The 13,417-nt window shown below is 42.9% G+C and overlaps 1 protein-coding gene across 1 annotated transcript; it reads left to right on the forward strand.

Annotated features, from left to right (window-relative positions):
- Nucleotides 1-1,172: 1,172 nt before the first annotated feature.
- On the forward strand, nt 1,173-12,879 carry FBXO4 (F-box protein 4). The gene is made up of 7 exons (XM_045848094.1): nt 1,173-1,365; nt 2,507-2,742; nt 4,695-4,915; nt 7,426-7,501; nt 7,614-7,789; nt 11,173-11,348; nt 12,514-12,879. The coding sequence occupies exons 1-7, from the start codon at nt 1,180-1,182 to the stop codon at nt 12,601-12,603; spliced, it is 1,161 nt and encodes a 386-aa protein (XP_045704050.1). The 5' UTR covers nt 1,173-1,179; the 3' UTR covers nt 12,604-12,879.
- Nucleotides 12,880-13,417: the final 538 nt, after the last annotated feature.

Here is a 13,417-nt window from a genome sequence, read left to right on the forward strand (position 1 = left end):
CCACATTTGTATCTTGTTTATGTCTGGGTGTTGTGTGAGAAGGAAAACTTTCATCATCTCAGTTTACTATTGAGGTCTGAATGTTATTTCTTCTGGCCCTCATAACTTTCAAACAGGATTATGGGCTCTGGAGCCAGAGTGCTGAGGTTAAATCCCAGCCCTGTCATTTCCTAGCTGTGTGACTACGTAAATTACTTAACCTTTCTGTGCCTTAATATCTTATTCAACACAGGAATAACAATAGTATCTGCCTCACAGGTTATTGAAGATTAAATGATCAATGTCTAGCACATGGCAAGAGCTCAGAAGAGTTATTACTATTATCGTTTTCCTTCCTGTCTGTCCTGTGTATGAGCACACCTCGTTCATCATGCTGAAAACTATTATACTCATCAGCCAGAATGACTGAGTGACAAACTTCTGGCCAGGAACCAGTCACTCGCCCTGTCCACTAGTGGTGCTGGCCATTCTAAATGGGAAGCAGGTTTCAGAGCAGAAAGCATGGGCTCGGTATGCATCTCAAATGCTTGTTACATGGATGTGGCCAGAAGAAAACCTACAATTTTCAGAAAATTTCAGCCCCACCCTCCAAATACACACATTTCTATATAAATATAAATATACAGTATATACACTGTTACCAACTTCTGCATTTACCAATCAGCCTGATTGTTTGTTTCTGGTACCTTGGTCTCACACAAGTCAGAGGTATTTAATGAAATGTTAGTCATCTTTTAAATATATATACCCTACTTAAAAATAGGTTAAGCCATGGTATGAGCACCATGAGTTGTAGGCCAGATCCCCAGTACGTAGCTGTAAAAAGCAAAGACAAAAATTGGCAATACTGTAGGTTGGTCTTAGGAAATGAAAAGGTGGAGACGGTATGCGGTAATGTTTAAGAAAGCAAAGTGGAAACGGAGGGAACGTCCTATACAGGGGCGGCAGACGTTATGGCCACGGGGGAAGTGGCCGTGGCCGAGGCCGAGGCCTGAAGAGCACGGCAGTGACGCCCGGCGGGAGATGTCAGCGCGACTCCGAAACCGGCCGACCCCACCACCTTCTACCTCCCCTTCCCGGCTCCAGGGGTGGCCCGGCCCGGGGCGGGGCCGGTGGGCAGTGCGTGGGGGGGCGGGGCACGGGCGTGTTCCTGCGCACGTCACGTGGTTGCTGGAGGCCATGGCTGGAAGTGAGCCCCGCGGCGGCGGCTCGCCCCAGGCGCACTACAGCGACTGGGGCCGCTGGGAGGCGGCCATCCTCAGCGGCTGGAGGAGTTTCTGGCAGTCGGTGGGCAAGGAGCGCGCGGCGCGGAGCGCCCCCCGGGAGGAGGCGGACGAGGAGCCCAGCCCCCTGACGCGGCTGCCGGTGAGCGTCGCCGCGGGCCACGGAGATGCGAGGGGTTGGGCCGCGCCCGGGAGCCGGGGCATCTCCCCGCGCCCCGGGGGCGGGCGGGCTGGTCCGCGCGGCTGCTGCGGCCGTGGGGTCGGCGGGGAGCCACAGCTGACCTCAAACGCCTGGGGTCTGTCGGTCTCGGCGCTCCGCGGGGCCGAAGGTCGCGGAGTGTGACTCACCTTCGGGGAGCGTCCTGGGCGCCGGGCGGGTCACCCTCAGATGCCCTGCCCCAGGCAGAGCCTGGGACTGGGGCACCCCGAACGCCAGGCCCAGGGGAGGAGGAGACCCTTGCGGACTCCCTGGGCGGCTTGGGGGAGCGCCCAGCACCTGTCTGTGTCCTCGGCCTCCGCATCCCGGGCGGACCGCCCCGAACGCGGGGGCGCCCCCCAGATGCACCCCCCTCCCCGGGGGGATGCGGGGATCTCGCCCAGCGCTTACCGGTGAACGCGCCCGGTAGATGGGACAGTGGCGAGAGGAGACAGGATGAGAAATTACTAAAACGCCGCATCTCAGCTACACTGTTGACGCCTCCCTCCGAGACGTCCGGCAGCAAGGAGGACCCGCAGGCGGGGAGCGCCGCCCAGGCTCTGCCGCTTTGAAATAATCCAGATTTTGTAGGGGGACTCGGGGACGGATTTACTTTTTGATGACTTCTAATGATAAGAAGTTTGCTTGCCAAGAGTTCATCTTGAAGAGCAGATTATTTCCTTACGCAGTTTACTCAAACGATGTGGCAAAAGGTCCACGAAAAGACACGAAAGGAACTGGGTGTTTTGCCTGAAAGGTGGTACAACAATGGTTGGCGTTTCCAGGACTGTTCCAACGTGTCAAAAATTAAGTGTTCGGCTGCGATTCTCTCCTGACGGCAGGCAAACACCCTCCGAACGGTGGGTGTAATCGAAGGTGCCGACTGATAGGTTGACCTTCGGTCGTCGAGTATAATCGTTCGTTGTCCGTTTTGTAATTTTTCATGTTAGATTGAATTCAGACACTTCAGCTGGCCTTTGGCTTCCTGGTATAATATTTTTTTTTGTAATTTATTATCAGAAGACCGTTTTCCAAAACAAGCTGTCCGTTTCTCTCACCCACTCGTTCCTGTGTTCCTGCGTTTCAGGTCGACGTGCAGCTCTACGTTCTGTCGTTCCTTTCGCCCCACGACCTGTGTCAGCTGGGGAGCACCTGCCACTACTGGAAGGAGACGGTGCGGGACCCCATTCTCTGGCGGTATTTCCTGCTGCGCGACCTTCCCTCCTGGTCGTCTGTTGACTGGAAGTCCCTTCCAGATCTAGAAATCCTGAAAAAGCCTGTGGCTGAAGTCAGCGGCGGGGCGTTTTTTGACTACATGGCTGTGTGAGTGTCTGGTTTTATGAGTTAGAATTACAAAGTTTGACTGTATATACAGTCAGGAGTCCTGCTGCGAGATTTTGGGTCCAAGTGTCCTTTTGTGAAAATAGGGGCTCAAGTTAAGTGACTTCCTTCTTTTTGTCATTTCCCCGTGATGCCGTACCAGAGCATTTGAATGAATACACACAGTTCATATGGCAGGAAGTAAAACTCTTCTTAAAATTGTTGTTATCTTTAGAATATTTGTCATTTTGTTAAATAGTAATTACTTTCCATAGCCAGAAAAGGAGTGGCCGGAGAGCAGGGGGCCGTTCTGGGAAATACGATTTTCTTCCTACCCACAAGCCTCGGTATTGCCAAATATAACGTAGGTGAGAGAGTGACTGTTAGTGAGCAACTGCATCCATGAGGGTTGCCTTATGCATGTTTACTTATTTAATCCTCGCCCAATGAGAAAGTGATAACCCCGTGTTGTGGAGCTGGAGTTGAGGTTCAGAGTGGTTGTGGACTGGCCCGAGGTCACACAGCTCATGAGGGACTGTTCAGATTGGAGCCCCATCACGCTACTGTAAAAGTAAACAGTGTCATTGGGTCTGGATACAAATAACCTGCTTTATTGAGTGCCCCAACCGTAAGGCATTGTAAATAAAAATAGAAGAATATTCGGCCCTGGGCAGGTGGCTCAGTTGGTTGGAATGTTGTTCCATACACCAAAAGGTTGCAGGTTCGAGTCCCAGTCAGGGCACATACGTACCTACATGGTGGGTTCAGTCCTGTTGGGGTGTGTATAGGAGGCAACCAGTTGATGTTTCTCTCTCACATTGATGTTTCTCTCACTCTCTCCCTCCCTCCCTCCTTCCGTCTCTTTCTAAAATCAATAAATGTATCCTTGGGTGAGGGTGTATATATATATATATATATATATATATACACACACACACACACAGTTGTGCTTTACTTAAGAATTGTTTTTGCCGTGTTAGATTTACTAGGTACATACAGGATTCCCCCCCCCCATATTTTATTTAAATTATTCAGAATCTTATTCTAATCCAGATGCCATTACCTCATCTTGTGAGACTGCTTGGTTAAAACACCCATCATGGTCCTGGTCAGGTGGCTCAGTTGACTGGAGGGTCCTCCCCTACATCCATACACCAAAAGGTTGCAGGTTCGATCCCGGTCAGGGCACTTACAGGAGCAACCAATCGATGTTTCTCACGTCAATGTTTCTCTCTCTCTTTTCCTTCCTTCCTTTTTAAAATTAATAAACACATCCTTAGGTGCAGATTAAAAAATTATTAAAATGCACATGATATGTTATTGCATATAATTTCAACCAATGCTACTGTACTTTCGCTTGCTGGGGGTTATCTTTACGTTGCCCTACAATCAACCATAGCATCAAGTGTATCTGATGCCGTGAAACCAGATTTTCCCCAGGGGTAGTGATAGTCATGGTAACTACCTTTTGTGACCAAATAAAATTATTTCTGGTCCTTACAACCCTGTTGTGATGACAGAAGTGTCCCCAGACATTGCCATGTGCTCCCTGGAACATGGAGTTGAAGAGCAGAATCTCCCCGGCTGAGAATCACTGCTCTGTTTTAACCATTGTAGTGAATTTTAACCATCGAAACAAGTGTTAGACCAGATGTTCCAAGAGAGAATCTGAGGGAAAGGTTAGAGAGCAAGTAACCAATCCCTGGGGAGGACTTCCTCAGTTCCTGGACCACTAGCACTCCTGAAGTCCCTCGTGTGTTCTCCTGTCATGGCACTTGCTTGGCGCTTGCTTGGCACTTGCACTATAATCGTGTCTCTCCTCCACTGCCCTCCCTGGGAATTAGAACTACATAGTCATTGTATCCCTTGTATCCAGCAGTTCTCAATATATTACACATTGTTGAATGAATTGAGTGTTTCTGTGCCAGTTTTCTAATTGTGACCATTTTATACAGCTATAAAACGTGCTGTCCATATACAAGAAGATCCTCGAAATCTAGCCGTCCTGTGTACGGAGCGGTGACCTCATTTTTACACTCACTGATCATTCAAAACGAACCACGGTTTGCTATGTTTGGACCAGGCCTGGAGGAACTGAATACGTCTTTGGTGTTGAGCTTGATGTCTTCCGAGGAACTTTGCCCAACAGCTGGTTTGCCTCAGAGGCAAATTGATGGTAATTTTCATGTTAATCTACAATACATAATAATTTAACATAAGATTGATACTTATAGTAAATAGAAAAAAATTATTTTTTAATTATTTGATGTAATGAAATATAGTAATTGGTTAATGGGGGCCCCCAGGTGCCAGTGGATTGAAAGAATTAATGTACTTTTTATGAGATATTAGCTTCCTCTTACATCCTCAAGTTTGTGTAATATAGAATATAAGATTATATGAAAGTAAATTATGTTGTCCCAGTTGTTGTATTTGTGCAGTATTTACCATATTTTAAAAGAATGTTGGTCCTGGCTGGGTAGCTCATTTGGTTGGAGCATTGTCCCCGTACGCCAGGATGGTGGGTTTGATTCCTGGTCAGGGCACACGAATCAACCAATGAATGCATAAATAAGTGGAACAACTCATCAACACTTCTCTCCCTCTCTCCCCTCCCCCTTTCTTTCTTCCTTCTCTCTGTAATCAGTTGGAAAAAAAGAATACTAACAGCAAAACCTTTCTAGCATCTACTATGTGCAAAGTACTTTCACATACTGTGTATTGAAATTTCAAAAAAACTTATCACCTTATGCTTCTTTCTATGAAAAAAATATCCAACAACAACCATGAAGTTAGTTGGTAAGCAGAATATATAATAAATATAAATGAGAGTATAATCTAGCACCTGTAAGATGCTAGAGATGCAGAGATTTAAACCAAACATCAAAAATCTTTCCCCTGAAGATACCTCGTCTAGGTGATGAGGGCGGAGACAAGTGTACAGGTGATTTGAACATGCTGTCGGTAGTTCCTGGGTAGAAAGTTGAAGGTCAAACAGGATGTCCCACGTGAGTCATCAAGATGAACAGGAGTAGGCAGTCAAATGAAGACAGGGTAAAAGTATTCTAAGCAGTGAGGACTGTGTTTCTAAAGGCACAAGGCTTGGGGTGTGCATGGCGCATTTGCAGCAGCAGCTCTGTGTACGTACGCTGGGGCCAGGTGAGAAGACACTTGTGTGCCATGCCTCAACATTTGGAGGCCGTTGGAGGATTTCAGGCACAGGAGCAAGATGGTCAAGATTGCACGTAGAGGGATCACTCTGGCTCCTACATGGAAACTTGACTAGGAGGCACTATGAAGACACAGGAACCATAATAATACTGTGATAAAAAACGAAGGATGTAGAATTGAGTGAATGTGTAGATAAATGCCCGTTATAAGCAATCCACTTGAATGGAAGCTCCATTAGGGCAGGAATCTTGTCAGCTTTATTCTTAGCTGGGTCTGAAGTGCCAGGCGCATAGGAGGCACTCGGTATATGTTTGATGCCTGAATGTACAGGTGGCTTTATGGGTTACTTTATGCATCCAGACCTCAAGAGCAAATTCTGGGCTAGAAATCAAGATTTGGGAGCCATGGAGTCCATGTGGACTCTGAAGTCTCTGAGGCTGGTGAGGAAGAGTGTGAACCAGGTGCTGAAATCTTCAGTGAATGTTTGGAGGAAGAGACTATCGAAAGGAAATTTATAAATGACAAGGTCAAGGAAGGAGAGACGGTACTAGAGCTGAAAGCTGTGCGTGTCTCAAAGAGATGGAGTTTTTCAAGAGGTTTGGTGAGTAATGGTGAAGACACGGCACTGGGTAGTAAAGAGGACACCGACCCCACCTCTCTACCCTGAGATGTGAGGATAAGCAACCGAGTTACCTGAAAGTCCACAGCAAGAGAAGCGGCACCTAGGGGCAGGATGGCTTCAGGTACAGCCGTAGGGTGGAAGGGACACTTCGGGGAGAATTTAGGGATATGGGTAAATTTGCTGATTATGAAATGGCAGTTTGATTCTCCAGATAGTTGCTGGAGTGATTGTTCGAGAGGCCAATCTAATTATGCCTCAAACGCGCCCTGCAAGATCAGGGGAAGAACGGAGGCTGTGTCATGGGCAAGGTGGCACAGAACAGCGTGGAGATCGCGTTGGGCTGAGGGTGATGTGCTGAGAGGGTAACCTCTGAGTTCAACTGATGAAAACATCATGGTGGACTTTGTCTAAAAGACAAAAAAATTCTAAGTCAAGTATAATTCCAAATGTCAGTGTCTGCCACATTTTTTTTTTCAATTTTCTAACTTGCCATTGCTAACTCCTCATAAATTTATCGAATGTGTACATGGAGTGTAAGACAAATGAGAAACATAAAAATATGAAAATGGATCTTAGTCTTAAAGATAAATAGTAGTAGCTGTTTGTGATGCAACCGCTACTGATAGACGGTATAGTTAATGAAGACAGGATGGTGATATGGAAAGGGATGTTATAAGCCTAGCAGTTCTTTGTTCTTTATCTATATTTTTATTACTATGTGAATGAAAATTGCAAGCAGCATCTTATTTTCAAACAAACACTTCATTTTAATTGAAAGCTATATGTAACTTGTCATAGAATTTTTAAAATTCTCGGTAATTTTAAATTTTTTCAATCTGATCTTTTGCTGTCTTTATCAGTGACTTTTTGATTGCTGTAATCTTCTCCTTTAGGTATTGGATCAGGAGTCAATTTTCAGTTGAACAACCAACATAAATTCAACATCCTGATATTATATTCAACTACCAGGTAAGCCTTCCTCCTTGGTAACTTACCTGAGACATTACAACTGGAATATTTTAGGGGGATGCCACCTGTTTAGTGTCTATTTATGCTTTATGTTTACATTTTTCTTATCTAGAAAGGAGAGAGACAGAGCAAGAGAAGAGCACACAAGTGCAGTTAACAAGATGTTCAGTCTGCAGAGTGAAGGGGATGATCAGCAAGGAAGCCGATACAGCGTCATTCCACAGATTCAGAAGGTGTGTGAAGTTGTTGATGGGTTCATCTATGTTGCAAATGCTGAGGCTCAGAAAAGTAAGCATTATCTTATTTTCTTTTTAAAAGCACTTGCTTCACAGAACAAATACAAAGTGTTTTTTAAGGCTTTACTGGGCTTCTTAAGAATATGATGTTTAATTTTATCAATGTGATTCTATTACCATTAGTTAATAGTGGGTTCTCAAACCTTGCCATGCATTAGGGTCACCTGGGAGCTTGTTAAAAACAACTGCCGGATTCCTTCTCAGTTATGTTGTGATTCGTAGATTTGGATTGTGTCTTGGGCAACACAGTACAAGTTTTTAACTTGGTTTTTTAAACAAGCACCTACAGAAATTTGATGCATACTAAAATTTGATACTATAACTATGCAATATTATTTTGTTGTGTACTTCTGCACTTCTTGTTATTGCTGCTTTGGCCCTATTCAAATAACTTATGTAGATAACTGAAAATGTTTACCGTTATTTTCATTACCTAAATAGAGAGATGTGTGGGGTGTGAAATGTTTACTTTAATTAAGCAGGTTAGTTAAGAACACTCTCCATATGTTCTGAATAATTGCCATTCACAGTGATGTGTAGGCATTGAATCAGAACCTTTTTGGGCCAAAGCCAGTGTTGTAATTTCTTCCTCAAATCACTAGAAACTAGCTAGGGCATAAATATATAATGCATTGTTCTCACTCAGAACAAGGTAGCCACTCACTGGTGAAAGAGTTTAAAGTTTATAGTACACTAAAGTTAACTATAATCGTAAAGCCAAATCTTGCTTAACTACTGACGAGTTAGACTTGACCTAGTGTGTTAATGGTCTGGCAGAAGAAGCATGCCCATTTCCAGGAGTAAGTCCTCCTTACCTCAGTCTGTATTGATTTACATAAAACATCTAGCATGAAATTAAAAATTTATAAAACACACACACACACACAAAAATCAAAATGAAATGATCCATTGTCAAGAGATAAAGCAGTCGGTGGAATCAGGCCCAGAGATGGCCTGGGTGATGGCAGTCTAGAAAGGGACATTTAAAGAACTATGAGTAGTATGTTAAAGGATTTAGTAGAAAAGGTGGGCAATTTGTGTGAACAGATAAGGATTTTAAGCAGACAAAAGGAAGCTATAAAAGAGTAAAATGGGAATGCTAAATATGAAAAATATAATAACAGGTGAATAATTCCTTCAGTGGACTGACCAGCAAAGGAAACCTTCGGTGAACTGAAGATAACTCAGTTGAAATTATCCATAAAAAAAATAAACACAAAGAGGGAAAAGGGTAGGAGTGAGGAACAGAGTATTTAAGAGATGAGGATATCCATCAAGTGATCTAACTCTGGAAGATCTAAATTTTTCTTAAAAGGCCAGATACTAAATATTTTAGGCATATGAACCATATGATGATCTCAGTTACTCATCTCTACTCTTAGTGCAAAAGTAGCCATAGACAGTTTGTAAGTTAATGTGCGTGGCTGTTTTCCAAAAAAGTTGTATTTATAAACACAGAATGTAACGTGTCAACCCCTGATCTAACTTATGTGCGTAATTGGAATCCGAAAATATGAAGGGAGTAAGAATAGGGAAAAAGAATATTTTGAACCTAGTGGCCTAAATTATTTCAAAATTACTGAAAGGTAACAAGCCACAGACCTAAGATTCTCAGAGAACTCCAAATCTGATAAATGAAAAACATGATATATCATAGCCAAATTGATGCAAACCAAAGGTAAACAGAGTATCCCGAAGGCAGCCAGAGCAAAAGGAAAGCTGCACGTAGAGGGCCAAAGTAAGGACGGAGAGTCCCTGAGCGCATTGCTGCCAGCTGGAAGGCAGTGAAGGGAGACCTGTAAAGTGTTGTGGGGGTGGGGGGGGATGGCGGACTTTAAATCTATCAAAGACATCTTTTAAAAATGAAGGAAGGCAAAATCAAGACTTTCTCAAACAAACAAAACCTGAGAAAATTCATTATCAGCAGATTTGCACAAGAAGAAATATTAAAGGAGTCTCTTTAGGCAGAAGAATATACCTGATGGAAAAGTGTACCTACAAAAAGAAATCAGGAGCCCTGGGGTGAAAACAATACAGTTATATGTAATTATTTTTTCTAATTTTAATTTCCTTATAATTATGGAAAGGAAAATAGTAACAATGTATTGTGAGTATATGATGTTTTTAAGTAAAATATAACAATACAACACAGCACAGAAAGGAGGAGATGGAAATACACTGGTGTGATACTACCGCATATGTGAACTTGTGTACTATGTAAAGGTAGGCTGTTATAAGCTAAAAATCTGCATTGTAAATCTCTGAGCAGCCTCTCTGAAATGTGCAACAGAGGTATGTATAATTAACGATCGGATAAGCCAGTGGTGAAGTTAAAATGGAGGAGGCCCTGGGGGAAAATGTGCTTTTTGGCTCATTCAAGTTCTTGACTGAATTCAGATCCGTGCTATAGAACGGAGGTCCGGTTTCCTCACTGGCCGTCAGCTGGGGGCTGCTCCAGCTTCTAGAGGCCATCTTCCTTCTTAGCTGTGTGACTCCATCTGTCTTCCCATCCAGCAACGGAGAATCTCTCTTACCAGGGAGAACCTCATCCCTTTTAAGGGCTTACCTGATTGGGTCAGCCCACTGAGGACAGTATCCCTAATAGGACAGTGTAGCCTAATGATGGTAGTGATACCCCATTATATTTGCAGGTTCCCCCCACACTCAAAGGGGAAGAGATTATACAAGCATCTGAGCCACTGGGGGTCACTCCAGAATTCTGCCTACCACAAAATGTCAGTGATTTATACACTCCAGCGAAAGGCAGACATTGTCAGTTTGTATAAAAAAAGCTATACCAAACTGTATGTTTAAGTTTTTGAAATTAAGGACTTTGAAAGAAAGGGTAGTGCTAGTTACAGAATTTGTGAGAGGAAAATACCTATATCAAAGTATTTTTTTAACTGTGGAGACATCTGAATGATAAAATGATCCCCCCTCCCCGATTTCACCTAAATACCTGTCCTTGCAAGGCTACTTAAGGTAATCTTATGACATATTAATAAATGAGCAAAGCAGTAGAAGAGGTTTGTTATGTTTGGATTCTGGTAATTTTTTGGTTTCCTTGTTTTGTTAGTTTATTTTTTTAAGATTTTATTTATTTATTTTTAGACAAAGGGGAAAGGAGGGAGAAAATGAGAGAGTGAAACATTGATGTGTGGTTGCTTCTCGTGCACCCCCAACTGGGGACCTGGCCTGCAACCTAGGCCTGTGCCCTGACTGGGAATCGAACCTGCGATCCTTTGATTCGCAGGCCGGTGCTAAGTCCACTGAGCCACACCAGCCAGGACTGTTTTGTTTGTTTTTTATTTAATTGTATTATTTTAGAAATCATTGTAAGTAATGCAAATAAAGAGTTTTGACTACATTCCTTAGGACATGAATGGCAAGATGAATATTCTCGTATTATGGCGATGACAGATCCAGCGTTTGGATCTTCGGGGAGACCAATGCTGGTTTTATCTTGTATTTCTCAAGCAAATGTGAAAAGAATGCCCTGTTTTTATTTGGCACATGAGCTCCGTCTGAATCATCTAAACCACCCATGGATGGTAAGGCCCTCTCTTTTTTGGTGAGAAAAATCTTATTTTATTCTTCACTGTTTTTATTTGATTTTATTCTTTCCCACCCATCCTCTTTAATGAAACAGAGCAGTATTCTGAAGTCACTTGTAATAGCTTAGCTGATGGGAGATACTTGGTTGGTGTCAGTAAGTCTCAGCTGACCACTTGCTCCCTTCTTGCCACTCTTGTCGTGGATACAGTGATAAAATAATTGGGGAACTTTTTTTAGATGCCATTGTCCATGGTTTTTTCATCATTAATGTATTATGCTTTTAGGACCATCAAAAGTGTAGATTCCATCTTACAGTTTCTTGCTTTCCAAATTTTATTTAATTATGGAATCTTTTCATCAAAAGAAGCCTTACATGAAAGCCCCTAAGTAAAATAAAGGAAAATTAATATTGGAAATTTGCTGAAAAAGAAGATTTTCTTCCTTTCTCCCCTTGTACCTTCCAAGGAGCCCTGGAAACTGGACAACAATTTGAAAGCTACAAATAAAGGTGTACCTTCCTGAGACATGGGAATTTTAGCTTGCCGTCAGGGGGAGTGGCAGGCTTAAAGACACATTTTTGCAACAAGATGTCACAGTTATCAGTTGACTAGCTGAGTTAATTAAAAAATGTTTTAGTTTCCAAAGTGTACCTTTTGGAGGAATTTTTTTTCTAATATATACAAACAAGTCATGGAAATGGTAAATTTTCCCATCCCCAAGGATAAGTAATAAGTCTCATATTGGTAATAGTTATAGGCTAGGAGATCATATACATATATATTTATTAATCCTCACTCAAGGACATTTTTCCATTGCTTTTAGAGGCGGGGAGGTGTAGGGGAGAGGAACATGGACTTGGTTGCCTTCTTGTACAGGCCCCGACTGGGAATTGAACCCACAACCTGGGTATGTGCCCTGACCAGGGAAAGGAACCCGCAACCCTTTGGTCTGTGGGACGATGCTCCAACCAACTGAGCCATACCAGATCATGTTTTTTATCTCAGCTCTCTGGAAGATAAAACCTGAGTGACTCATCCAAAGTTTACTGGGATTTTTTAGTCCTTTTTGGGTTTTTTTGGTCTTCTTGAAAAATGCCTCCCATAATCACAATATTTTGGACTCAGTTTCTTACTGATAATGGTCTCTCTTATCTGCTCGTAGGTCCAGGATACAGAAGCCGAAACTCTAACGGGTTTTCTGAATGGCATTCAGTGGATTCTTGAAGAAGTTGAATCTAAGCATGCAAGGTGATCCTCCTGTTGGACCCGGAGAACGGAAACCAGTTGACACTAAGGTCGTGATGTCAGTATTTGCTCAGTCGGCTCATTTTGTCCTGCCTTTTTGCAGGTAGGCTTTATATTGTAGCTGCTGTGCCTTTAATATAAATTTTGTTTTTTACCTTAACAAACACAAGTAAAAGTTTCAATGCAAGCATTTTTAGCCTAAAAATGAACATTTTAAGATTTTTTTTGGATAATTTTTATATTTTCTGTCTTTTAAAAAATAATAAATTCTGGAAAAAACAAGTTTGTGCCTAACTCATTCCTTGTGGTTTCTGTTCTTTTCAGTTTAAAATTTGCCGTGGTGGGAAATAGGACATTTGCTAAACTTTCCATAGGCTCTTTTCAAGGGTCCTTAATGGGTTATCAGAAAAGAAGTTTTTATCCGTATTTAATGAGTATGAATATGCTGCTTAAAGACTGGAATGTTCTGGGATTGCATTTAATATTACGACCCTACAACTTCTTTTCTGAAACAGTGGGATGTTCCTGGAAGTTCTTGGTATTGTCAAATAACTTTGAAGGGTGCTAAGGTACTGAAGCCAAGTTTTATTTCATAGTCATAAAGGTTCACATGATCATATGACCTCCTCTTCAGATTGCTTGCACTTTGCAGAGGAAACCTCATAGCCCTCCTATCTCATTGGAAATGAGGGTTTTTAAGATTACAATAGAAAGAGCCTAGCATTCTTAGTGGTGCTGCACCCAAGATACGGGCTCCTAAGGGAGCCCCCACATCCCAGGCACTCTCATCCACGACTTAGCTTCAGCAGCCTGTGGCTGGG

This window comes from Phyllostomus hastatus, unplaced genomic scaffold (assembly GCF_019186645.2).
Source record: "Phyllostomus hastatus isolate PE091 unplaced genomic scaffold, TTU_PhHast_1.1 phas_contig_58, whole genome shotgun sequence".
Lineage (NCBI taxonomy): Eukaryota > Metazoa > Chordata > Mammalia > Chiroptera > Phyllostomidae > Phyllostomus > Phyllostomus hastatus.

Coding starts and splice junctions, on each gene's coding strand:
- FBXO4 (XM_045848094.1), top strand. CDS start 1,180: ATGGCTGGAAGTGAGCCCCGCGGCGGCGGCTCGCCCCAGGCGCACTAC. Junction 4,916..7,425: donor GCCTCAGAGGCAAATTGATG/GTAATTTTCATG, acceptor CTTCTCCTTTAG/GTATTGGATCAGGAGTCAAT. Junction 7,502..7,613: donor ATATTATATTCAACTACCAG/GTAAGCCTTCCT, acceptor TTTCTTATCTAG/AAAGGAGAGAGACAGAGCAA.